This window comes from Daphnia magna, linkage group LG3 (assembly GCF_020631705.1).
Source record: "Daphnia magna isolate NIES linkage group LG3, ASM2063170v1.1, whole genome shotgun sequence".
Lineage (NCBI taxonomy): Eukaryota > Metazoa > Arthropoda > Branchiopoda > Diplostraca > Daphniidae > Daphnia > Daphnia magna.
Genome location: NC_059184.1, coordinates 12,808,519 through 12,833,553, shown reverse-complemented (window position 1 = coordinate 12,833,553; position 25,035 = coordinate 12,808,519). Strand labels below are relative to the sequence as shown.

The 25,035-nt window shown below is 40.5% G+C and overlaps 1 protein-coding gene across 1 annotated transcript in view; it reads right to left on the bottom strand.

The window, feature by feature from the left end:
* Positions 1–21,155, bottom strand: part of LOC116918217 — a 37,967-nt gene extending 16,812 nt beyond the window's left edge. The window contains exons 1-2 of the mRNA XM_045170867.1: positions 20,678–21,155; positions 2,589–3,201 (exon numbers count right to left, since the gene is read on the bottom strand). Of these exons, the coding sequence (XP_045026802.1) occupies positions 2,589–3,201 (613 nt within the window). The 5' untranslated portion in view covers positions 20,678–21,155. The remainder of the gene's footprint in view (positions 1–2,588; positions 3,202–20,677) is intronic.
* Positions 21,156–25,035: the final 3,880 nt, after the last annotated feature.

The following is a 25,035-nucleotide window of genomic DNA, read 5'->3' as shown; positions in this document are numbered from 1 at the left end:
GCGCTTAGAGCGATGTAACGTTTCACGTCTTCATCGTTCGAAGAGGAGCGATAGACATCGGCAAACGCGGCACTGTGCGTGAATTATAAATAACAGCGTGCAGCATCCTTTTTTTGGTTTTTTTTTATCGTAGTCCCCCCCCCTCCCCAATCTCAAGATCCTTTGCGTGATTTTGTCCTATATCTTAAACTATCGATAATCTTCGTATCGACAACCTTCGAAACTTGAGCTAAAACAATACGGCCCCGTGACGTACATGAAAAAAGGCTTTTCAATGACGTATAGTATAGGCCTTTATATATACCCCCTCCCCCCCTACTCCGGCTGTACCTATTTGATTTACTACACCCACACAGCAAAGCTAAAAAAAAAAAAAAAAACAAAACAAGGAAATGAAACAAATTTGATCAGGGATCATCCGGTCAGAATCTCTCGTGGCCCAGGACCAGGACACCGCCTATTCATTTATATAATGGAATGTTCGGATATAGGATATGATGAAGAGGATCAAAAACAAAAACAAAAAAAGAGGGAAAAGCCTCAAACAGTGATATAGAAAAGCGCCCCCATTTTCTTTCATCTATTTTCGACTGTGTGTGGGAGTCTGATGGGGGGGTACCCAACAATAACACCGACGGAGGCCAAACATTCACGGGGAATCAAAGACCATCCATCACCGTCTCGAAGAGAGCTATAAGAATGCCCCGCCAAATAAAAAATATAAAGATTCTTTTCGTGTTCGATGTGTGAGGGGACCCCGCCGGATCTGCAGGCGCCTCCGCACGTCTTCCCTTTTGCGCTATTGGCAGAGATCTTCTTCATCTTCTTCTTGTCTGTTCGCTTTTAGATGTTGTATAGTAGTCACGGGTGTTGGCATCTCCTACACCCACCCACCCCTTTTTGTTGTTTGCCTTCCTTGTTTGTTGACACGCCCGTGTTTGTTTTTTTCGTGTGTGCGTTGCAACTGCTGTCGCTCACACAACGCAAATATTTAAGAGCACAGCCAAATAGATAAAATACATTAAAAAGAACAACAGCATAATAATAGAAAGAAAAAAAAAAGAAAATGTCTAATGTGTTTGTTTTGTTTTTTCTTGTTGTTGTTGAAGCAGAAATGGATCGCGATTGCCTCCGATTCGTTTCTTTTGCCAACACAATTTCGCTGATGATCGTCTATGCGTCAAGATCTTAAAAACGAAACCGAGGAGAACATAGAGTCAACATCGATGTCGTCCCCCCCCCCCCTGAATTTAAAGTCATTTCTATTGACATACAGCGACGGCTGAAACAATTTGATTCTTTTAAATCGAAAAAAAAGAGTTTCATGTTGGCAATGTTGGCTTCATTAGCGCATCGTTAAATCAGCAAAAAATTAGAAATAAAGGGGGGTTAGAAATAGAGCGATTAAGGTAGGGAAACTGGTCGTTAACACACACACACCTTCGAAATGAAGAAGGCGACCTCCGCTTGATGCGATAGCTAATCGCGTGAGATACACACACAAAAAAAGAAGTCGGTTCATTTCCTTCTCTCTCTCTTTTTAGATTGGACACTTGATTATATTCTCACCCGTAAAACGGAAAAAAACAAAACAAAAAACAAAACAACGCCTAGATGCGTGTTTGAATGCCTCCCCCTTTTCGTCTCAATTTCGCTCCTCTTTCGAAATCATTTTTCTTTGCTCCGATGGCGCCATACAGCAAATCAAAAGAGGGATGCCATCCAATCAAATTTGGGTTTGTTTCAAAAAACGTCCGAAATCAAAAAATAAATAAATAAATAAAGAAGTTCATTCATTGCTAATTGCGCTTGTTTCGCTACAAGACGTGCTGATGGTCTGCATCAAAACCAAAACAAACGTGCGTTTATAGCTAACAAGGCGCGACTGACGAAAACCGGCGGGAGCTCGCCACGCACACATTCGAAAGAAACAAGAAACGACGCTAGATGTTCGTGATGTATAAATAGCGTTAATACACAGAAGCCGAAAGTGTCGAGAAAAGAAAACAAGATAGAGCACAGCGCCTTGTCTGATTGAGGCTATGGTGTTCTGTTTTTGATTTGAAACTTGGAGAGTAAAGAGAGAGAGAGAGAGGGCACACGCAAGTCATGACGTCATTTCCTCTAGCCAAAATGATATCGAGTCTGTCTCTTCTGTTTAAGGACAAGCGGGGGGGGTGAAAGAGTTTTGCTGTCTTTCTTTCTAGAAAATGGGCAACGGGAAGTCGGCGAGGTCACAGCACCTCTAGCGTGACAGTTCTTCTTCTTGTCAAGATTTTTAAAGAATAAAATAAAAAATCGTGCCACTTATTTTCACTATAACCTGCCCGCCCCCGTCTGTTCCATCAACTTTGCTCAAGACTTTAAGGTTTTTTTTAAATATTCCGCTATTTTTTTATTTTTCTAAACCCCATTCATTTTATTCCCGCCCACTTTCGAGTTCGTGCTTCATTAAAAAAAAATTAAGCCAAAAAATAAAAATGCTTAATTTTTTGAAAGTCAAGAAAACAAAAGAAAAACAAATTCCGTATAAACAAACAGCTGATTCCCTTAAAAAAAAAAAAATAAAGAAATGGAGGAGATCCTACCTGAGTTGGGTAGGAGATCGATGGTGCCGTTGAGCGTGGCCCACTGGCAGAGCAGGCACTCGTTGTCATCGTTACCGGCCGTCGTCTGCTGCTCCTGTTGCAGTTGACCGAGTTGATTGAGCTGCTTGACCAGCTCGGTCAGAGTGGGCGGCACGGGCGGCGGCGGAGGCAATCGCGGCAGTAAGAAGACGGAACTCGATCCGGCCGAAAGGTCGAAGGCCAACGCCCTGTTCATCAGGGCGCAAGCTTCCGCCGCCGGCAGCAGCGGCGGTGGCGCTGCTGCAGCAGAGCTCGAATGCATTCGATTCGATTGCCAGAAGCGACAGAAATCCTGCTCGTCCATCGGCCCAGTTGAAAGAGCCGCTAATAACGACGACGAGTCCGACATGGATCCGGCTTCCGGCCACGACCGCAGGGCAGTGTCGATGACGTCAACGCCACTCCACCAAGCCTCGTCCTCCATTTCGTCGAAGAGCGGGCCGTGTTCCAGCACTTCTTCCAGCACGGACGACATGCCCTGAATAACCGACGTGCAAGGCCTCAACAGATGCGCTAACAACAGCAGGACGAGCCAGTGCGGACATGTGTGACGCCTTCGCCAAACTGTGGCCATCTGCAAAAAAAAAAAAAAATTCAAAATTGTTTCAAATGTTATTTTCATTCAAAGAATAGCAGGTTTAAAAAAAACGTATCCATTTCGTTCTGATTATACAGCGGGTAGAAAAGATGTGTAATAATAATTTTAAAAAAATGGTATTTTGATTTATTCAAACGGGGTGGAGAATGGGAGGGAGTTGAACGTTTTCACTGTCGTAAATAACAAAAAACAAATGCTAGTTCTCTCTCTGGCTGACTGTGAAGAGAGTTGAATATTCATGAACTCACTGGGCCAAACACACATCCCGACATGGCCCCCAAAAAACTTATAGAAACACGGGGAAAAAAGAGAAGAGGCCAGACACAGATTGAATAATGTATATACGCATCTCTTTCAGGGCCGTTCACAGTCCCATCATCTTCTTCTTTAACAAAAAAAAAAAAAAAACCAATGAAGAAAACGAAAAACAAAAACCGGATGAGTCCAAACAAAAACAATCCGGATCATCTTATTTCACAATTAATTCCAAAACTAAAATGATTTTTTTTTTTTTTTAAATATTCCCACGAGATTGCGTTATAGACATAGTATAACGCAGCGTACAAACGCGAGTTACTCAAAAGAGGAAAAAGGAGAGAGGGAAAGAGTATAGTAGTATTGATCATTCACTTGTGCGGCGAGCAATTTCCCCGGAGAGACTGTATAGCTATATATACTCAATATAGAAGAACGACTTTCATGGCGGCCGACACCCTCCCCCCCTCTCCTTAGTTCTGTTTTAGACGCTCTCCAACTGCGATGTAGACGCCGTATAGATGGCAATCAAAAAAGAGAGAGAGAGCAGCATATTAAGAGCAACGATGAAAGCCGCAGTTGTTTTTAACTTAAAAAAAAAATATTGATGTCGTAACAATTGAAAATGTACGTCCCTCTCTCACTCACTTTCGTCCACTAGAGTTTAAGAGGAAAAATGAGTGCTGCTTTTTAAAAATAAAAAAAATATTTTTTTATTTTGTAAACCCCGCACTTGGGGTTGATCCACTCGCTCTAATGAAATCAAATGGGGCACGCGCAGAACGGGATCTATAACTCTTTGGCCCTTCGGGCTTAAAGAAGCGCCATCTCGCGCGGCGGGACTCGTGCGGCCGGTTCAAATCGTGTAAATAAAAATGGGGAAAGCAAAGGGAAAGGACGGAGAAAAATAAGAGTGGGGCCCAACTCAACGACACAAGCTTTTAATGGGCTGCACCACTGTGGAGAGATGTGCGGTCTCAACCGACTAATTGACATTAACAAGAAAGATCGCGCCATTACATCAAAGCCTCTGCCCAGTTTCGTTTACGTACACAACAACGGCCTTTGTTGCGTAACTATAGTTTAATATACAAGGCCGATATTGCCCTATACATCAACCCCCCCCCGAAAACAAAAACAAAATTAACTAGATACATTTTTTTGTTTTTGTTTTTGTTTTCTCTTTATTTGTAAACCGTCTGGCGTTTGGGCGTATATGGACGCGATCATTTGCTGGCGGCCATAAAACCTCATCACCAGATGATGAAACGAAAAAAAAAAAAGGGAAGAAACGAGGTGATATTAGTTTCGTGAGTCGTAAAAACACGACACGAACTAACAGGAAACATAATGAAAAAAAAAAGGCATTTTCTTTAAAAATGAATATATTTTATTTTATTTTTCTTTTTGGGGGGGTGGCAAAGAAGTGAGTCCATTATAAAGAGAATGGGGATAGATGCAATCCGATTGGACGACCGCCGAACTCTTTTCCCTATCGAGCTTTGATTGAAAGACGATCCGCACACGTCCCCTCAATCCCCCGAACTATCACTTACGCCAGTAACCCCCCCCCACCCCAAAAAAAAAAAACACATTCGGGTGTGGCCCTCACTTACACGACTCTATTTCTTTACACACCACCCTAAATATAAAGATAAAGATAAAGATAAAGAAAAAGAAAAACATAATCACGTGATATCAGAGATGCGGAGGGTCAAAGATATCAAGAGCAAACTACTAGAGTAATATTATATAATGAAATCGATATATATACTTTCAGCCTACCCCCCCATCTCATCTTATATATTTCTGTTACGCACAACACGAGGCTACACATGAATTGGTGTGTGTATATTTTATAATCCCTACTTGGTGATGCAACCGGCGTTTTCTGTAAGGACGGTAGCGTTTCTCTCTTTGCGCGCCCACTTCAAATGTTTATCCGCGTAAATAAGAAAGACAACATCCATCACGCACTCGTTGGCCATCCATATTTTAAATCATCACCAAGGGGCCAAAAATAAAAAAAACCCTTTCAACTCGATTGATCTCTTACGAGAGAGCCCTCTCTTCGTTCTGTACTTTCCAACGATGAACACCGACATTTTCCGTGAGCGAGCGACGCTCACACGTTTTACAGCACGACGTTGAAACGCCCTTGCGTAACAGCCAATGCCGAAAATAGCTTCACACATTATCATGTATATGCGATACGTGAAAATAGAGGGTGTCACGGTCTGTCGATGAGTTGATTCAATTTAAGAAAAAAGAACCGTTGCGCATTGAATAGAAAAGATAATAAGAGAAGCTCTTCCGTATATATAAGGGTGTGGCTGCTGGATGAGGACTATACAATTAGTATATAGCCAATTTTCGAGTCTCCCTTTCCATCAATCGAAACGGCATCCGGACAGAAGCTTTTCAATGTGAATGGCAAGTGAAGGGAGACTCGGAATAAGAAAAAAAGGAATAACAGAGCGGCAACTTGCTATAAGGCCCTGTCAGTTTGTAACTGCGGCTGAGCTAAAGATCTTTTTTTTTTTCTTTTTTTTGGTTAGAAGATTGGGGGAAAGAAAAAGGAAAAGATTTTTTTCTTCCCTCGCTGCTGGAATCTCATTTTCTTTTCAGCTTGTCCAACTGTGTTTGGCTCTCCAAAGAACGATAATCACGTTGCCTCTGAGCATATAGTCGATAGCTCAACATCTATAGGGGGCTAGTGTGGATATACGTTAGATGAGAGTTGTTTCTTTTTACACATAAATAAGAGGGGGGAGGGTTGGAAATAGAATTTTAAAAATCAAAACTTGTCTGTTGGATTTCGTGAAAGACTCACGATTTAATTTAAAAAAAAAGGGGGCGTTAACGGATGTACGCGAAGCGATATCGAAAATGGCAACGCTGCATCAAAATCAACACATTTGCGCTTCATGTTTACGCGACTTGAATATATAGCTAATAATTTTCATTCAAAAGACATCCATTCAATTGAATCGAATTACGTCATAGCGTCGTTCGTCTGTGCGATCGTTTGCAATACAAACACCAACAATAAATAATCAAATTGATTAATATATATTCCAACGTGAGTCCTAGTGTTGCTCTGCTCGATCTTCTGGTTGCGCAAACTGATCGCCTCGAGGCTCTATCCGTGAATCCAAATCGGAGCAGCATGCGGAATGGAGATGAAAGAGGAAATCCTAAAACGCAGGTGGCGCTGTCGTCGATTCATAATCGACGCAAACGCAATAATGTGCGCCACCTAATAGGCCGAACGCTTCAAATAAAATATATTTTTAAAAAATAAAAAGACAAGTCGTCGTGTGTTGCAGACGAAAAGGTTGAAAACCCGACGAACGGTGCAAGTTCGTGAGTCAAAAGGACGAGAGCCAATCATCGCGTCATTAATCACGAAGCAAAAGAACCGCCGCAAACGAACACGCCGAAGCGATTCACGTACGTACAACAACAAAAAACTCGAGAACCTAATGACTGCATTACAACAACAACAACAACACACGAATTGTTTCGAATAATTGAGGTCATCATTTTATTTTTTTTTAAATATGTAAATAAAAGATTGTCCTGATTTTAAAAATGAAATTTGAATAAACTGAGCGGAAGAGAAATGACGGAGGCTAACTGTCAACATCAGCTGATCTTTTTTTTTTTGTCTTTCTCGTAGCTAGTGGAAAATGAGAAGACATCGGAGATGCAACTCGATCAGATAAAAAGTCGATGAAAGAAAGAGAAAAAAAAACAAAACAAAAAGGGGGAGGAATTCTTCCAAGACGGATGGACAACACATTCCACCATTTTCTCGCAAGACACAAATGCACCTGAGATGAATGAAGAGGACACGAAATAATTTTTTTTTTTTTTTCTCTTTCCTTCCCTATACAGATCCGGGCGGATGCACAACGAGATTTTCTCTTAGTCTGACACTTTGAATAAATCAACTTGCCTCCAAAAGTAAAAAGAAAAAATGAAAGAAGAGGGGGGAGCCTCAAGCACAGCTGCGTTTAAAGCCTCTCTCTTGCATCAAAAGAGGAAAATGGTAGAAGACGACAAGAGGAACGTTATCAACAGCGTTCATCATATTCTAAACATCCACATAAATATCATAGAATTCATTCTAAACTCTTTGGCGTATTTGTGTTTTGTTTCTGTACCAACAAAGAGCGATCCGTGCACGACCCCTTTATACCGTGATTTTTTCCGATTCCTCCGCATCATTCTTCTGGGCGCTGTCATCTTTCGAATTTGATTAAATATGATTATTTCAGAATTATTATCATTCCCATTTCAAAAAAGGCAAACAACAACAAACAAAAACTATAGCCGGGCCCCTTCACATCGTGTAACGTTTGTCAAGGGACATGTTGACAGCTGCAAAAGAAGAAAAAAAAGAAGGAAAGGCCAACGGGACCCACATACTGACGAAGGGCCCCTGAGATATCCGAAACCCCCCCACCCCGAAAGAAAAAAGAAAAAGAGGAACGAATAGAAACAGGAAAAATAAGACGGACGGCCCGTGTCAACTTCTTCACGATCTTCCCGAGGCAGCCAAACAAAACAAGGACCGATTAATAAATTCAGACGAAAGCTCCGCTAGATGACGCAATATATTCAAAGGACCGCGTACACAACAACACGCCGGATATGAAGTCGGCGTTGGTCCACTTCTCTCTTTTTTTTCTTTCTGGGTCTGGGCCTGAAAAGAAGAGCTCCCAAAACAAATAATGTGCCAAAGTGTTAGTCGCTTCGTTGCGCCCTTTTAATTGCTTTCTTCCCATTTTCCGCCTTTCTTTTCTCGACTGACTGTTTAAGAGCGAACGTGTGTTAACTTTCAACTTCGTGTGTAGGGTAAAAAAACCGAGAGACACACGCAAGTTATCCTCCTTCCTCCTCCCCCCCCCCCATCTCACAGTTCTATCTGATTTGCCGTTGACAACACTAACGATGCGCAACTCTATACCCAAACTAGAGGGGGGGGGGGAGAAAATTTGAATTTTTTTCAAAATAAAAAGAACACACACAAAAAAAAATAAATGTTGGAAATTTTCAAGTGGAAAAAAAAAAAAGTGACAGCATTTCTTGAAAGGGAGGACCTACCAGGACGAACCGGGTCCTATTTATACGTTACATCGCATGGTTACACACACACAGAGAGAAGAAGAAAATCCATGAGCTTTTCAGAGTCAACACATCTGCCGCAAAGACGAGCGCGACACCCACTTAAGAAAAAACCGTGGCCCACGTAAAAACGTAGATGTCGTTAAAATCGAAACTCAAATGGCCATACATTTTTTTGAAAATAGAGAAACAAGAAAAATGCAGACCACAATTGATTTCTACGCGCATTTCGAAATTCCTTGCATCGCCAATCGAAGCGTGATGGACGTGATTACGATAGGGACTGACCAAGGCAAACAAAATGGCCGAATAAAAAAGGAAAAAAAGCCGCACAAAAGGAAAGGTATTTATGGAGCGCATGTGGGCCAGGTGGAGATTCGCTTTCATGGCGGCGCGCACCACATAACGCTCACAAAAATATCTATTTAAAAAAAATAAAATAAACCATCTTTTATTCTTCTTCTTCTATTGGGTGATTTAGGGGGGTGCCCTGTTTTTGTCGCCTGTGCGGTATCTTCTGGTTCGAATTAGTTCCGCGCTGACTAGCCCGCGACTTATACTCGACGGCCGGCAACGCCGAAAAACAGTTCAATGGCCCGTGCTGTGCTCCGACTCGTTTCTCTCCGAAGAGCAGCCATTTCCCCGGGAATAAATAGAACACACGTCTCCGAGTAAAAAAGAAAGGGGCTCAAATAAATCCAAAGCTATGCGACTTTAGTCGTTGAGGCCTTTTTGTTCTTTTTATCATCTTCGCGTTATTTGAAGCTCTTCAAAATCTTTCGCCTCGTGGTTGGTGGCTGTGCAGATTGGAAACAATGCACGTCCTATACATTTATTTAGTTTTGTCCGGACGTAATCTATCAATCGATTGTAACAGTCTGCAATGATGTGTCACACCGTCTTTTGGCCGCCATATCAGACGATTGAAAAGCATTTCTAAAGCGTGACCGAAAGGTTCGTTCAATGTTATTGCGTCTTTTCAGATAAGACGCAACACACACACAACAACAACAACAAAAAATGGCTCACTATATATAGGGATTGTATGGATTTTTTTTTTGTGTGCTGTTGTTGTCCAGGCTGGAACCGGAATTGCTGCGGGAAAAATAAAAGGAGGGGACCGTGAATCGAATGATAACATTCGGGCAGAGGCATCTTCAACGTTTTTCTTTCTGAAAAAGACGATGATGACCACGACTAGGTTCAGTGCATTGATCCAGCTCAAGTAAATACCAAAAAATATATATAAAAAACTCTCTCTCTTCTCTTGGGTGTGTTGTATCCTTTAATGCTGATGGCGCAGCATTTTTTTTTGTTTTTGTTTTGCGTGTGTGCGGATATAGCAACTTCCGCTCGCCTTCACATTCGCTTGGCCCATCTTTTTACGCCAAGAAAAAAAAAAAGAGTTTCTTTCCTTATACACAAGATGTGATACGATATATACCATCCCCTTCTAGCTGTATATAATAAGTACAGTGTGTGAGTGTGTCTAAATGATGTAGCTTGATGAGCACCACTAGCAGACCAGAAATTGACTGGTGCTCGTTACGAGAGATCCCCCCCACCCTACGTCAGGGGAAATATTAGGACAGTTCCTCTCCCCTTCCTTCCGTGTGTATGTGTCTTGCATATAGATCTCACACACACAACTTTTCTTTTTCTTGTTTGCGTGCGTTTTTCCATCCGCCACTGGGCACACCACTAGGATAAAAAAAAATGGGGCTAGCTTTCGATGGACCAAAGAGATCGTCTTTCACCATCATCATCGATCACCTCCCCCCTCTCCGCATTTGCACAGAGTTTCCCTTAAAGCCTCCGGCTGCTGGCCACCAACCGGATGAAACAAAAAATTTTAGATTTCCGGAAGGCCACTTAGCGCGGATGTTTCTCTATTTATTGAAATGTTTGGATATCTGAAGAGAGTCGCGCGCAAAACGCAAGGGTATACGTTTGAATCGTTTAAATTTAAAACATTTGATAATAGAAAAGTTTTGTTAACCATTTTACGAAGATTATTTTTTTTTCCTTTTTTCAAGGGGGGGTTTGTGACACGCATCACTTTTTCTGGCTGCCACGTCAAAAGAAAAGAAGAAAAAAAAATGTCAAGAAATCAAACCGAAAAAGATGACAGTCCCCTCTTATACTTTAACACACACACACACACACACATACACAAAAAGGGCAGCCATTTGACACATTTCAATCTCTCCCCGCTCCTTTAAAAACTTCAAATTTATTATCTGAATTGATTTAGTTTTTGTTAAGAAAAAAAAAATTAAACGTACCGCCGAAACATTTTCAACCCCCCCTGGTGGTAAATGATGTACTATACTACATCGTTTTTCTATAAAGCCCAAGGTTTTTATTGCACGCTCGGTTGAACCTCGCTGGTTTCACCGTCTGAACAGACTGACACATCCAGGCAATGCAGAAAGAGACGGCGTTATATAGGGAAAGCGATTAGATCGCAACCGTATACACTGAATAGAATACGAAGAAAATAGAAAAAAAGGGAAAGAGAGAGAGAGAGAGACAGGAGAAAGAAACGCGGTTGAATAAACAATACAACTGAAGAGTGTCACTGCTACAACCTGGCGATAACATCTGTACAGCAGCGGGCCCCCAAACAAGAAAAAGAAAGGAAATCGAGAAGTTCCTTCTTCTTAAAAATACATTTTTTTTATTTTTAAATCCGGTTCTTTTAATATGATAAATACAAGAAAGAAAGATGAAAGACAAGTTTTTCTTGTTGGAGACGTGCTCCGTGACGAGTTGCGTGATACCGACCACTGCCAACCAATTTGTCCCGCTCTTTCTTATATACCAAAGCGTGCAGACATCTTTGATGCATTGACACATTTCATTTCTTTTCTTTTATGGAGATAGCCTCAAATGTGGTACACACACACACACACACACAACAATAAAAATAAAAAAAAGACGATCGTGTCGACCGCAAATAGGCAAACAAACAAAAAAAAAATCGGCGGTGATCTCCTTTTTTTTTTTTTACACGCGAGAAAAACCGCGTGACCAATTTGAATATAACCGCAAAACAGCAGACGACTCAAATATTAAAGAATTCCTTAAAATAAAAAATAAAAGAAACAAGACAACACGGCTGGTCTCTTCAAACAAAAGAAAATATAAAAAGAAACTTGACGTGTCTCTTTTCTTTTCCCTTCCGCCACGTCAACTTCAAACTCGGAACGAGTCCAACCGATCCTGACACAGGCCGTCAAGTTCCTCCTCCCTATACATTCGCCCTTCAACTTTGGGTCTTTTTATTTAAAACAAATGCTACCAAAGCCGCAAAAGGCCCAACAAACAGCTGCCCTATAAAAAAAAAGGTCTACACACACATTTTCGTATTCAAAAACGAAATTTTCTTAACATTGTCCTCATTTTTGTTTGTTAAACGAACGACACGAAAAAAACAAAACCAAAAAACTGGTTATGCAATACACACACGCACGTCTAAAGTGTGTAACGACTTAGGCGATGTTGCACATAGACGCGGGGGCAAGCCGCTTGATTTACACCGGCGGTCGTTAGTTACGTGATTAAGAGCAACAAGATGATCAATCAAAGTGTATGGAAACGAATACTATTTTTTCCCACCATCTTTTTTTTTGTTGAAAAATCAACAACCCAGACGAAGAGGAAATCGACGGCCTACACTAAGAAAAGAAAAAACACATTTCAAATTTTGAAGAGAAAGAAGAAGAAACGGCCATGCGTGCTGTGCGTTTTATATGTGCTCACGTATTACAGAAAGAGAAAATGGTGGAGGATGACATAGAAAAAGAAAAGGGTGGCCTTAAACACGAGAGAATCGACCCTCTCTCTCTATATATATATATATAAAATACATATTACATTTCCACTTCAAAGACCCGTTTTCTTCTTCTTTTCAGCACCGAAAAAGAAAGAAAAAGAGATTTGACAACTCACTTTGCGACGACGCGAACGCCAGAGGGGGGGGTTTCTTCACCGCCCATTGAGATGGTGAAGACCTCCCCCCCCCCCTACATCCCAACAACAGGCAAAGTTGAAAAGAAAAATAATAATAAAGTGAGCAATTCACCCAAGAGAAAAATCAAAAGGACAGGAATTAAGTCGACAAGTTTTCTTCAACCCACCGAGCCATGGCCGACAATTTATGATCGTCCACCCTCCTCCTGCTCGGTCCGTGGACCGTCGATGAATATAAATGTACCTGGGCCCCCACACACACGCATTTCGTGTGACCCCAAACGATACAATAGAACGACGTGCGTTTTGAGGGGCTAAAAAAAAATGCCGCACACCCTTCCAACCATTTGTTTGACAGAGTCCAGGGAGGATAAAAGTGTTCCGCATCGATAGAGAACCTGCTGGATTTCTTTTCCCAATTCGGTACCCATTTGTGACAGCTCATTCAGTAACTCTCCCCCCCCCCCCTCGATTCGTTGGATAGGTGAGAGCAAATTCAGAACGTTGCAACCTGGGCAACGCGTGTCGTTTTGAAACGTGATTGCTGAAAATGAAGAGTGAAATTCAAAAGAAATCACCTGGGCATGTTCACTGGCCAAAAATCAAGACGCTTTAAGTCTACAGTGTGAGAGAGAGAGGTGAGATCAAAAAGATGTCAGTCATCCTCTTTCCAACATGTCAAGTTTCTTTTTTTGGGGGGGATCGTTTGAGGAACATGGGCGAGCATAATTACCTAAATCAAAGGGGGGAGCTGGCGCGCGCGTTCGATTCGAAGAAATAGGTGGGAAAGATGTTACCATCAAAAATGAGTTTGCGTTATCCAGTTGTATAGCTGATCTCATCTCTAACCCATCCCGTTTATTTCTTTAAAAAAAAAAAAATGAATAAATCGATGGGGGATCCATTTTTAATTTTGCCCTTTAAATTCGGAAAATTCACGATTGAAAAGGACACGCATGCAAACAAGTGAAAACTGTTTGCGGCGCGTGTAATTGGAGTCGCACGGCGAGGGGCTTACCGAATTCATCGATTTGACATCATCACGTAAGAAGCAAAGAGACAATATTCAAACGGCCATTGTTCCGCATCATCACGACCCTATACCCTGACATCAGTGACTCTTCTTTTACATTTTCTCTCAGCATTCGAAATAAATCGTTTCTCTAGCGGCTAAAACTTTTAAACACGCAAGAGTTTATTTGGGTTTCAACAAAAAAAAAAGAGAGTGAGAAAATTCCAATGCAAATGAGTTCAAAAGGAAAAAGACCCGACACCCCCGTGTTTTTTTTTTTTTGTGTGTGCCTTTCGAGCCCCCAAGAGTGTGCCTTCTAATACAAGAATCTCAGACCAGAGTTAACAGTAAACATCTTTCTCTTTGAGAATCTCAAGTTCTTGAGTGACGCAATAACAAGGAAGAAAACGAAGACGGCTTCGTTAACGAAAGGCGCCAAAAGGTGTTGATGCTTTTATCAAGTCTCGTATATAATAGAAAGATAACCTTTCTCTCTTCTACCTGTAACAGTAGTGTATACTAGACAATATGCAAATCGGCTGAGAGCATCGAACAGAAGAGAAGCGATTAGAAAGAAAACTTGTACAATTTATACAGCGCATTTCAACTCGTACAAAACCCTATGCATATAGAGAAGATGAGTCAAAGAAGTTAAGTGGCTCCAAGCCGAGAAAGGTATTTTTAAAAAATTATTCTTTTAAACAAAAGACAAATCCAAATGCGGTCAAACAAGGAGAGAATTGCCGAAACGAACACTAAAAAAGGCTCGTCTTCAGATTGCCATCGCCAAAAGCGAAAGAAAACAAAAACAAAACAAAAAAAAAACGGCATAATTTCGCAATTGATCCAAGTCCGGTTGCTTATTTTTTTTGGTTTCTAGCTGGCCACGATGTGTGTGGCTCGCATACACACACACCGTTAGCATTTTCTCTGCCTAATCATTTATTTTTTTTTTTTCCGATAAACTTGTTGGTAACACACAGAGAAAACCCCGACCAACTATCCAATTCCCTTTCTTGATTCTAAACCCCCCCCATTTTTGGGACTTGTTACAAAGTCATCGACCATCGAATGGAGGGGGTCCCGACATTGGCCCTTCCCTCAGTGGGAGAGCTTTTTTTTTCTTTTTAATATTATTTTTATATGGCATTATATTCGTAGACTGGCGTAGCACCATAAACTATTGATGTTACAGGACAAACTGTGTGTGTGTTGTGTTGAGTGTGTCTTTTTTTTTTTTATTATTATTCTTTTCTCTAACGATGGACACCGCGCCTCGTCGGGTACAACTCAATCGATCCCTGCCCCCCTCCCCGTTAGATGAAACGAATTTTCTTTTTATGCAAATGTCCTCGATGATGCCTCGAAAACAAGAAGAAGATCCATCAAGACATCGTAGAAAAAGGCACACTCACACACACCATTGGGTATCTATACCTTTTTGGGGCTCTCAATTTTTAGCACCTCGACACGAGACCCCAATTTCCTGATGGGGCCCTTTTAAAAAAAAAAATGTTAAGGGGCAATGCGCGGGCGGAGTTTTGGGACCCTTTTCATTGCGATTCAGGAATGCGCGCATCATCAGAGGGGGGTTGGTGTCTGAACAATTCATGAAAAAAAAAAGCCCACGGTAAACCACAGCCGTGAAATAATTAAAACATCTTCTTTCTTTTTTTTTTCTTTCACCGTAGTATTTTTTAAAAATATTCCCTCCTCTATGGTGTTGTTTTGTTTTTTTTAAGGGGGAGAGGCTATAGATGATTTTTTATTGCTTTGACAGTCGGAGAAAGGCGTAGAGAATGAGACGTCAGACGGTAAAACAAGCAGGGGCTCTTTTTACCTGGACACCGTGGGCAAATTGCATTTCGACCACTGTTCTATACGCTTGAACGTCAATGAATTATTAAAAAAAAAAAAATGTCGATGACCCAGTGACAACGGCCTGAACATCACCGGTCCAAAGGGCTTTAAACCAACAACGAAAGAAGAAAAAAATGGAGCAACTTTGTTAAAGAATAGCAGTAATCAAAAGAAGGGGCCACTGTGTACGTTACTAATTGTTGGGTCCGAGAGTCAAGGTCTTCTTTCGTCTGCCTCCCTTTCTGCGGGCGACAGATGAAGAGAAAGATGTTTCACGTTTTTTTGGGGGGATTTTGATTTCCAAAAAGCCGGCAGGGGATGTTGCGTGAAAGCGTTCACCAAATACCATTAAGAAAGGAATAAAGATGTTGAAAATTGCAGCCCTTTGGGGGTGGAGAGAAAAACAACACAATGACCAACTGTATCATCTAGTTTTGAGCGCACGCATCGCGGCCGCCAGCGCATTTGGAGGAACCGACAAACGATACAGCACAGAGTGCGAGTTGCTTGAAAAGATAAAACTCCAACGGCAATTTGCGCTTGTTGGCAAAGGCAATGGCCCCTGTAGGGCTTTTCCCCAATGAAATATAGCTATTCATCCCAACAACACAAGAGGTATAAATATACACCTGACACCTTTTATATCTCGCAGCTAAAGTCTCCGCAGGGCAGCGTGGCCCAATGCCATTTACACCTCCTTTTTTCTCTCTCTTTTATATAGGGGGTTGAATTTTCTTTTTTTTTTTTTTTTTTGATAAAAGAGGAGGATAAAGTTATGTAGACTTTGAAACAGGTCTGATTTTTTTTCTTTCTAACGTGTTTCCATTTGATTTCATGGCCGTTTTGATTGATACCCGAATTTAAGTTTAGTGTCACCCAAGTTTTTTTAATTCAAATTTTAAGGACGTGTGAAAGAGAGAGAGAGAAAAAAAAAGGCAACTGACGTGCGATGACAAGTCAATCAGCCCCCCAAAAAAATTTTTTTAAATTTATTTCACAAAGCGGCAAAATTGTTTGTGTTCTTTACGACTCGTCCAACTGGGCGTAGATGTAAAAAGCAATTTTATGCAAATTTCTTAACGTTTCAAACGAGTTTGAGAGTCGGCCGAAATTATAAATCCGAGAGGGCAGAGAAAGAGAAGAAAAACAAACGCAAGTTACGATTGAGTCATCAAAAACAAAAAAATAAGATCCTTTTGCGCAACTGTAAACATCGTTAATAAAAATAAAGAAATTTTAGCTTCTTCATTTTTTTTTTTTGCTAACAGGAGAAGGTCAAAAACACGAGACGGAAGGTAGAAATAACCAAGTCGTTTATGGTCGATGGGGCTAAGGTTCATTATACCCTCGCTGGTTGAATGTCTTCAGGAGGGCAGTTCTCACATCTCAATTTAAATTTTTTTGTTTTTTTTCTTCTAGTCTTTCGAGGCTCTTGTTTATTCCAACGCTCTTTGTTTCCGCGAGAATAAGACACCCTTGTCGGTAAACAAGCGCCATTTTGACGTGCCGCAATTGACCTCCCTCCCACTTTTCGAAACGTTTTTATTGAAGCGGACAACATAAAAGAAATTCCCCTTTTTACTTCATTTTAATTTAAAAAGAAAACACAGGTAAAAATAAAATGAAACTGGACAGAAGAAAAAAAGAAAAACAGTTTGGGGCTAAAGTAGCTGGAACGATATGGTCATCCAGTGTCAAAGATACCTGATCAATTTGTGTCCAACGCTTCTCTTCTCCCCCTACCATAAGAAAAGCCAACGGTGGTTTATAAGGAAGAGTCTATTCCCTCCCCCTGACACACACACACACTAGAAAAAAAGGGGGCAGGGAATAGAAAATTGGGGGCAGAAAAGGTAAAATGTCCGTGTAACAGGTATAACACGAGGTGTATAATTTCTTTCTCTCCCCCCCCCCCTATTTTTTTTTACTCCTGTCTTTTATTTTTCTTAACCTTCCAATGTTCGGCTTGCTGCCGGCTATTCGGCATACCTGGAGAGAAAGACTTTTTGAAACAAAACAAGGTAAAAAGAAATTTCTATATGCATCCATCTTTCTTCTTCTTCTTTTCCTTGTTTCACTCTCTCTCTCTTCAACTTAGTGGCCCGTCTCTCGTGTCCAACCGTGAAAAATGCGTATCAAAGCCAATTGCCTCTGCATCTGTTTTGTGTGTGTGTGTAGAAATATCTCGCCCTTTTCTTGTACTGGGCTGCATATAGAAAGTAAAGAAAAAAAAAGGGCGGCTATAACCAAATAGTTTTCCCTCTTTTCTTTTTTTTTTGAACCTACAAATCTGGATAATTGGCCGGTCTTGAAGGGAGCAGCGTGCGCTCATTGACACGGTGCGCAATCATTAAGTTCAGGTGCTCAACGCACAAAAGCAATGCGTTTGCATTTCTCACTTCTTCTTCGTCTTTCAAACCTTTAAAAAACACATCAAAGACGTTCAAGTTTTTTTTCTTTTCGATGACGCAAAGGATGTAGCTTCTTCTATTCGTGATTATCGTTTGATGATGTGTTGGCATCTGCACAATTTTTTTCGTGGATTCTTTCAACTTTTTACAAACCAGATTGCGCCAGCGAGTTCAGTTAAGTGTAAAAGGAGATCATGGGGAAAAAAGCGTTTCCTTTTTCGCCAGACAAATCCAATCAAAGGCTCTATTCATTAAGCGATGGAGCCATCTCTATCCCACCCCCCAAAAAAAGATTCAAAGAATTAAGAAACCCCCACCAGTCGGTTACACGAACGAACTTTTACCGTGTACGGATTACTCGTGAACAACACGCGTGAGTGAGACTGTCTCTATATACGTCGCTAGAAGTCTAATAATAAAAAAATAAAACAAGGTAGAAGCTCGTCGTGAACGAATTGGCCCTGTCGCGTTGCACGACATCAACGATTCGACTAGTGTCCAGTTGTTCTTTTACATACATCAGTCTCTTCTGCCCGTCTGACCAATGAAAAAAAAAAAAACAAGGCCGGACAAGATGGTCTAACGGGACTGGTCCATCGACCGAATATTAATTCGCTAACGGTAACAAACTCGCCTTGCAAATTAGATCCGCTTCAACGAGCGCGAAAGACACGTCTCCAAAATAAAAAATACGTCTTTTCTATGTATAAATAACTAAACAAATGATTCGAGACGCTTGCCATCAAACCGATTCGATCCCTGTTTATTACTGACACGACCCCGAAAAAAAAAAGAGAGAAACGAAAACATTTCCCAGTTGAAAAGTTGTCGGAAGACGCCACGCGGCGCGCCACATAGCCCGTAAAAGTAGAGGACTTTGAAAGAGCTATTAGGTATGCAGACGCACAACATCCTTTGGCCATCGCCAACTTGTACGTTAAGTCCGTAATATCCAACTTCGTCCATATATTATAGATACACACACACACACACAAAAAGAAGAAGAGGAAAAAAAAAAACACGCGTATAGTGTTGTATCTATAAAGGATCTTTAGCGCGGCAATTTCAAACTGGAGGTTTTAAAAATAAAATAGACGGGGGACGAGAGAGAAAAAAAGGAAGAAGTGTGAATGGCCCTATTGAATATAAGCTCCGCCTGTTAAAAGTATGGTAATCGACTGTTTGGGGCTGCGGAATGTCTTCATCACCTTGCCCATTTTTTTTTTTTTCAAATTTTCTTTTCTTTTCTTACTATGTATAATTAAGGTTGTTAGTCCGTGTTGGTGGTTGACGACTTCATTCCAGCACCACAAGGTTCCTCATTGCGCGTAAGAGAAACAAGAAGAAAAGAAGAAAAAAAAATACGTGAAATTATTTTTTTAAGGCAAAAACAAAAAATTGTTTTTATCCAAGAGGAGAAAAGAGTCGATTGGAATCTTGGAGCGTGAATGAAAACGTGGGCGAGGCACGCTATACCAACAAGAGAGAGTTTGAACAGTATGTCGTTGAGGTTTTGATCTTTTGATGGATGGTCCGCTCTGTTTACCTTGTCCGCTTTTTCTTGTGGGTCACACACACAATAAAATAAAAAAAAGGCCGTGGTTTCAAACCAGCAGCTCAAGATGGCGTTCAATGATCACATTTCAACCCTCTCCTTTTTTTTATGTGTGTTTCTAGGTGTAACTTGATCTCTCCCTATAAAAACCAACAGACACTTCCTCTTCGCATAGACACGCCCCTCAGCCAAACACCTCCATTGTAATGACCCCTCCATTTTTCTTTTTCCGTGTTTCCGAATATTACAAGGTCCAAGGTTTTTTTATTTTTTTGATAACATTATTTAGTCACCCCCCTTTAAATTACTTTCACATCCATCGCCACAGCCAAGAAGAAATGATTCGTGTTGTTTTCCCACCAAAAAGATAATGGCCGAAATTGGCCGTCGTAAAAGAAACACCAAGTGTAAACAAATCCAGTTCCTCTCGACTAAATGATGAGAACAGCCTTTCCTTTTGCACCTAACGTAATGGGGAGTGGCCGGCCTTCTTTTCACAAAACATTTTCTTACAATCGCACAAGAATTGAAGAAAGAAGAAAAACACTGGTGCCATTCACGCACCTTTTTAGCTTCTGACAACAACAACAACAACAAAAAACAAAGTTTACAGACACCCTGAAGGAATTTTGTTCTTCAGCAGATTGGAGTTGATAGACGCACGTGAATTGAGAGTAAAGAAAAGATGGGATAAGAAAAAACAAAGAAGAGGCCAGGTGAGAGATGCGCACGAGAAACGACCAACATCAATCATGAATTTGTAACAAGGAGACAACCTCATAACGGTACCCACGCGCTGGCTCCGCTATTCAAAATAGATAAATAAATATTTAAAAAAAAAATTGGAGAGAACCTCTTCACACACAAAAAAAATGTGAAAGATATCAGAAGAAAATAAAAACTATTTTAAAGGATTTAAAAGAAAATATATTAAGGAAAAGGGGTCGAAACAGGTAACTCAATCGAGAGCGCTTCATTAGTCCCAACATTTTAAAAACTAAAAAAAGAAAAAAAGGTTTCTCTTCCTTCATTTATAATATAGATGCTCTTTTGTTTTGTTTTTTTTTCTCTTCCCTTCCTTTCTTAACTTCTATTCCCCCTTTTTTTTCTTAATCAAAACCATCCAAGAATTATACGCTGTACAAACGTGGCCAACATACCGGGCACGATTTTCTACTTTTCTCGACATTTTTTTTTTTTTCCCCCGATTGTGGGATGATATGGCAGCTATTTAAAATGAGAGTCTCTCACCTTTGAAATCGGACAAGTCTGGATGAGATGATGGCGGCGCTCGTAATGGCGTCTGTTCAGGGGCTTAGCTGTTTGTGTGCCCTTCCTTATTATTATTATTTTTTTTTAATCACAGGGACACACCAAAGAAAAAGAAGAACACGACACACTCACTAACACACACGTGAATAAAAAAAAAATATCAAAAAAAAAAAAAAAGTTCAATCCGAAACTGGCCAGTCATCGACGAATGGCATGGCCGACCGAAGACAAAAATGTTGGAACATAATCCACACTCCTCGTGTGAATAGTTTTGCACATCAAATTGAGAAAACAATCAGTTTGATTTTTTTAAATCAAAATTCAGAATGTCTAAAACGAAATGCGTCAACGAAGAGGAATGGAACAACACCACGCGCACACCAAAAATAAGAGAGAGAGCTTCACGTACACACGACCCTCACTCGACAACGGCTCAGTGCCGACTGACTGTCTCAGGTCCAGACGTGCTCGCTCAATACCCAAACTGAAGCCCCGCAGCAGCCGCTAGAGGTTCCACACACACACACACACAAAACGGATACGGTTGTGTGTTGTTTTTTGTTTTTTGGAGGGAAAAGCTGGTAAAGGCGGTTGCCAAATAACTTTCCGTTTTTCCCTTTTTTTTTTTTTCGTATGACATTTTTCTCGTGTTCGGTGCGGAAGACAATAAGCCGATTGCTATCGTTTTTCTTTTTTTTTTTTCTTTCTTTTCTAGGTGGGTGTTTTTAATCTGTTTTTTTTTGTCTTCCAATTTTCAAGTACAAAATTGTTTGAAAGGAAGACGTTCATGCGGTTAAAAAAAAAATTAGAGCCATCATCTTTTTTTAAAAAATTTTTTTTAACCGGATTTAGATGTACGCTTGTTCCGCACATCAAATCATCTTGTCCATCTCTCAGATGGATTTGTCGATCTCGTTAAAACAAAAATTCGACATACACCGCGGCGCCTACCCAATTTGTATTTACGCATTTCGCTATCTCTCTATCTCTACGGTAGGCGAAGCGCGCGCCATCTGGCTGCTAATCCCAATTTCTCCCCTCCAATGAAAAAAACAAAAAAAAACAAATTTAAACAGAATATATAATGACCGGAAACTTTGGCGGATTAGTAACAGGTCGCTAGTTAACATCCGCATGAGTAGCACCCAACAGTGGATAGGAGGGAGGAGCTTTTCTTTATTTTAATGACATGCTGCCGTGGCGATTTGACACACACGCACCAAGACAGGCATTTTTTTTTTCGAGAATATTTTTTTTTTCATGTATTAAATAAAAATGAATTTGTTTTTTTTTTCTTTTTCTTTTAAAAACCCATCCACTTACCCCTATATACCAGCAGAGGATTTATTAGTTTGTTGATCCGCCACCGCTTTCCAAGTCGAAGAAAATACAAGGTGGAAACCCTCACCCCATCCAAATAAAAAAATGTGGAGAGAGATGGATGATGGGTTGAAAAAAAAGAACCGTTTCTCTTTTTTACGTTATTTGTGTGAGAAAAGAGCCTAGAGAGAGGCTGTGACGCAAAGCGCACATGTCGTCCGACCCGTTGGACATATAAAGTTTCCATCCTACGCACTTGGACGCAGTTTTAAATGCCCGTCGAAACTTGTGCATTTCGAATTGAAACAATATGTTCAACATCCTGAGGTTTTAATAAAAAAATGTATATTTATGCGCGTAAATTATAATGTCTGATTATAACAGACGCCCGGAGTTCGTATATATATTTAAAGTGCGCGTTAGATTTGCATTGATGCGAGCCAAACTGATGATGTGCATCACGCGTGTAAACTTTGAGTGGAGTTTAGCAGAAAGTTTCGGTCAACTTGCATTTACTGAAGTAGAAAGTAAATGTAATATATAGTTGATGTATATACAGTGGCAAGGACGAGGAAAACTATATTTGACATACCCACTGACGTCCGCGTCAGCTGATGGAAACTCATTACCCAGCCCGTCTGTTCTCTATATAGTCAAGTGTCGGTATTTTTTTTTAACCCCTCCCTTTACACTATGAACGCTGAAACGTGCCGTGGGCACTGACTGTTACACGTAGGGATAACTTTGTTTTGAATAATAAAACTTAGAAGGAAAAAAGAAGCCATGAAATAATAACGAACAATTGAGTTCGCTAACGCGCGCACCTGTTCGTGACAATTTTTAAATCAGCCATTTTGTCTAATTTTTTTTTAAAAAGAAGACCACCCTTTAACGGCTAAAATTTCATTAAAAAAACAAAACACTAACTTGTATATATATAAACTACCGTTGGCCTTTCTTGAAACCCGCCCACTTGTCCCGCCTCCTATAAGAGCTCGCAATAAAACGCAGCCAGTGGCATCCGTCTCTGTTCAACTTCTCTCTATACACACTGACTGTTCGGGCCTTTTTCTTTTTATCTACATCAGGTATCAGCGATCATGGGATTGTGTTGCCTAGTTTTGCTCACTGTTGGTCCTCCGTTTTCCTGATCTTTAAGAAGAAGTGTACAACATTTGATTGGAAGCCATTTGTCGTCGTCGTATAAAGGCATTCCTCTTCCTATACAAAAGAATGGCTCACCTGTTGGAGCTGCGATCACCAACATCAGCTTCTCATTTCATCACAGTCTTCGACATTGTTATCGAGCTCATCCATCTTCTTCACTCCTTTCTATTTCCTGCATCTTGCCTTTTTCCTATATCATTTTGATGCACATGTAAATCATCTTTGTTCGTAGTGATTTTACGTGTCTGTAACACTTTGATTTCTATCGAAACCCCCCCTTTCAAAGATTGACACGTGTCACTTATTGATTTGGTTTTGTGCAATTTCATCGGCCTCTTTTTTAACGAGAGGATTTCATCGTATATAACAACCGACGAAATAGACCTATGTGGCAATCCCTGCTCTTTCCTGACTCTCTCTGGCCGTTGCTGGGTGATATTGATCATCGTCAAAAATGGTGGGTGTAAGAAGAGATTTATTTTTTTATTTTTTTTCATCTCCTCTTGTGTGCTGCGTCTATATACTCGAGAAACCTTTACGGTGAACCTCCTCCAACAATTTTGAGAGAAATAAAAAAATAAGTACTTTTGTATTTTTCGTTTTGCCTCTCTTCATATCTTGATGAATGTAACGCCGTGACAACAGCCAAGAAGGAGTTGGGGAATAAATATAGAAAGAAACATACACAACGCTCCGACAAGTCCTATGGATTTATGTTCGCCCCCTGTTTTTTTTCTTCTTAAAATTCTTTGACGACGACACGTAATCCCGCGTGAGGGCCTCCAACTTATTTCGGACGCCATTTTCATGTTCAACCTAACACTCGTGTTCCATTTTTTTAAGGATATAGAAAATAATGTCACGAATTTCGCATCGCATAATATCGGGAAGCAAAGAATAATGTCTTGACTTGTGTAAATAAATGATGTTGGATCTTCTTATTTCATTCTTCTTATATACGTATAAATACATTTTCTTTCTTTCTTTTTTTAAAAATCAAATAGACATCCAACACTGCTTTACGATGGATACAGCACACAGCTGGGCAAAGAAAAAATAATAATAAAATCGAGTGGATGATGATGATGCAATAACCTTCTTTACTTTTCTTATTTTATTTCTTTTTCAATAGGCCACACAAAAGATCCCCCCCAAAAAATAGAAAACTTTTACAAATAGACACGATTTGTCATTCAGATGGCGCTCGGAGCATCAGCGCAAAGAAGACAACACCGTAGGTCTATCTAGTATATATATACGGTCATTAAAAATAGATACACAGCGAACAAGACACAAGCACAAAACGAAATCTATGTCAAAGAGAAATGAACATGAAAAGCTTTTTCTTGTCTATATCCTACAGGCCGTGAAAAAAAAAAAAAGAGTAAAACTTTAAAAATTTTCTAAGTTTTAAAAACAGATAGAAAAATTCCCGAGACTCTATGGGCACAGTTATATCTTTCTGTCGTCTTTCATTTTTTTTTTGTGGACATATCTCTTGTTCCCCCCCTTTTGAAAAACGATGCACACAGGCAGCCATCGAGTCACGATGACCAATGTCGCGGAACACACCTGGACATGCCAAGGTAATAATATAGGGTCTCCCCCTGGAGAGATGATAGATTTCAACGAGGAAACAATTGCCCCCCTTCAACTGGCTTTTTCAAGGGGGTAGGTGGAGGCTATCGTCCAGCCGCTGATGATACTTTAACGATGCGGCAAACGGACAGTTGAGTCTCATTGAGAATGACGTCAGCAGCCAACACCTGTCTAGTATATATTTCACGTGACGTATGAATCAAAGGAGAGGGTCTTGGCATTGTGATGGACATGTGCGGTTAGAGAGGGGA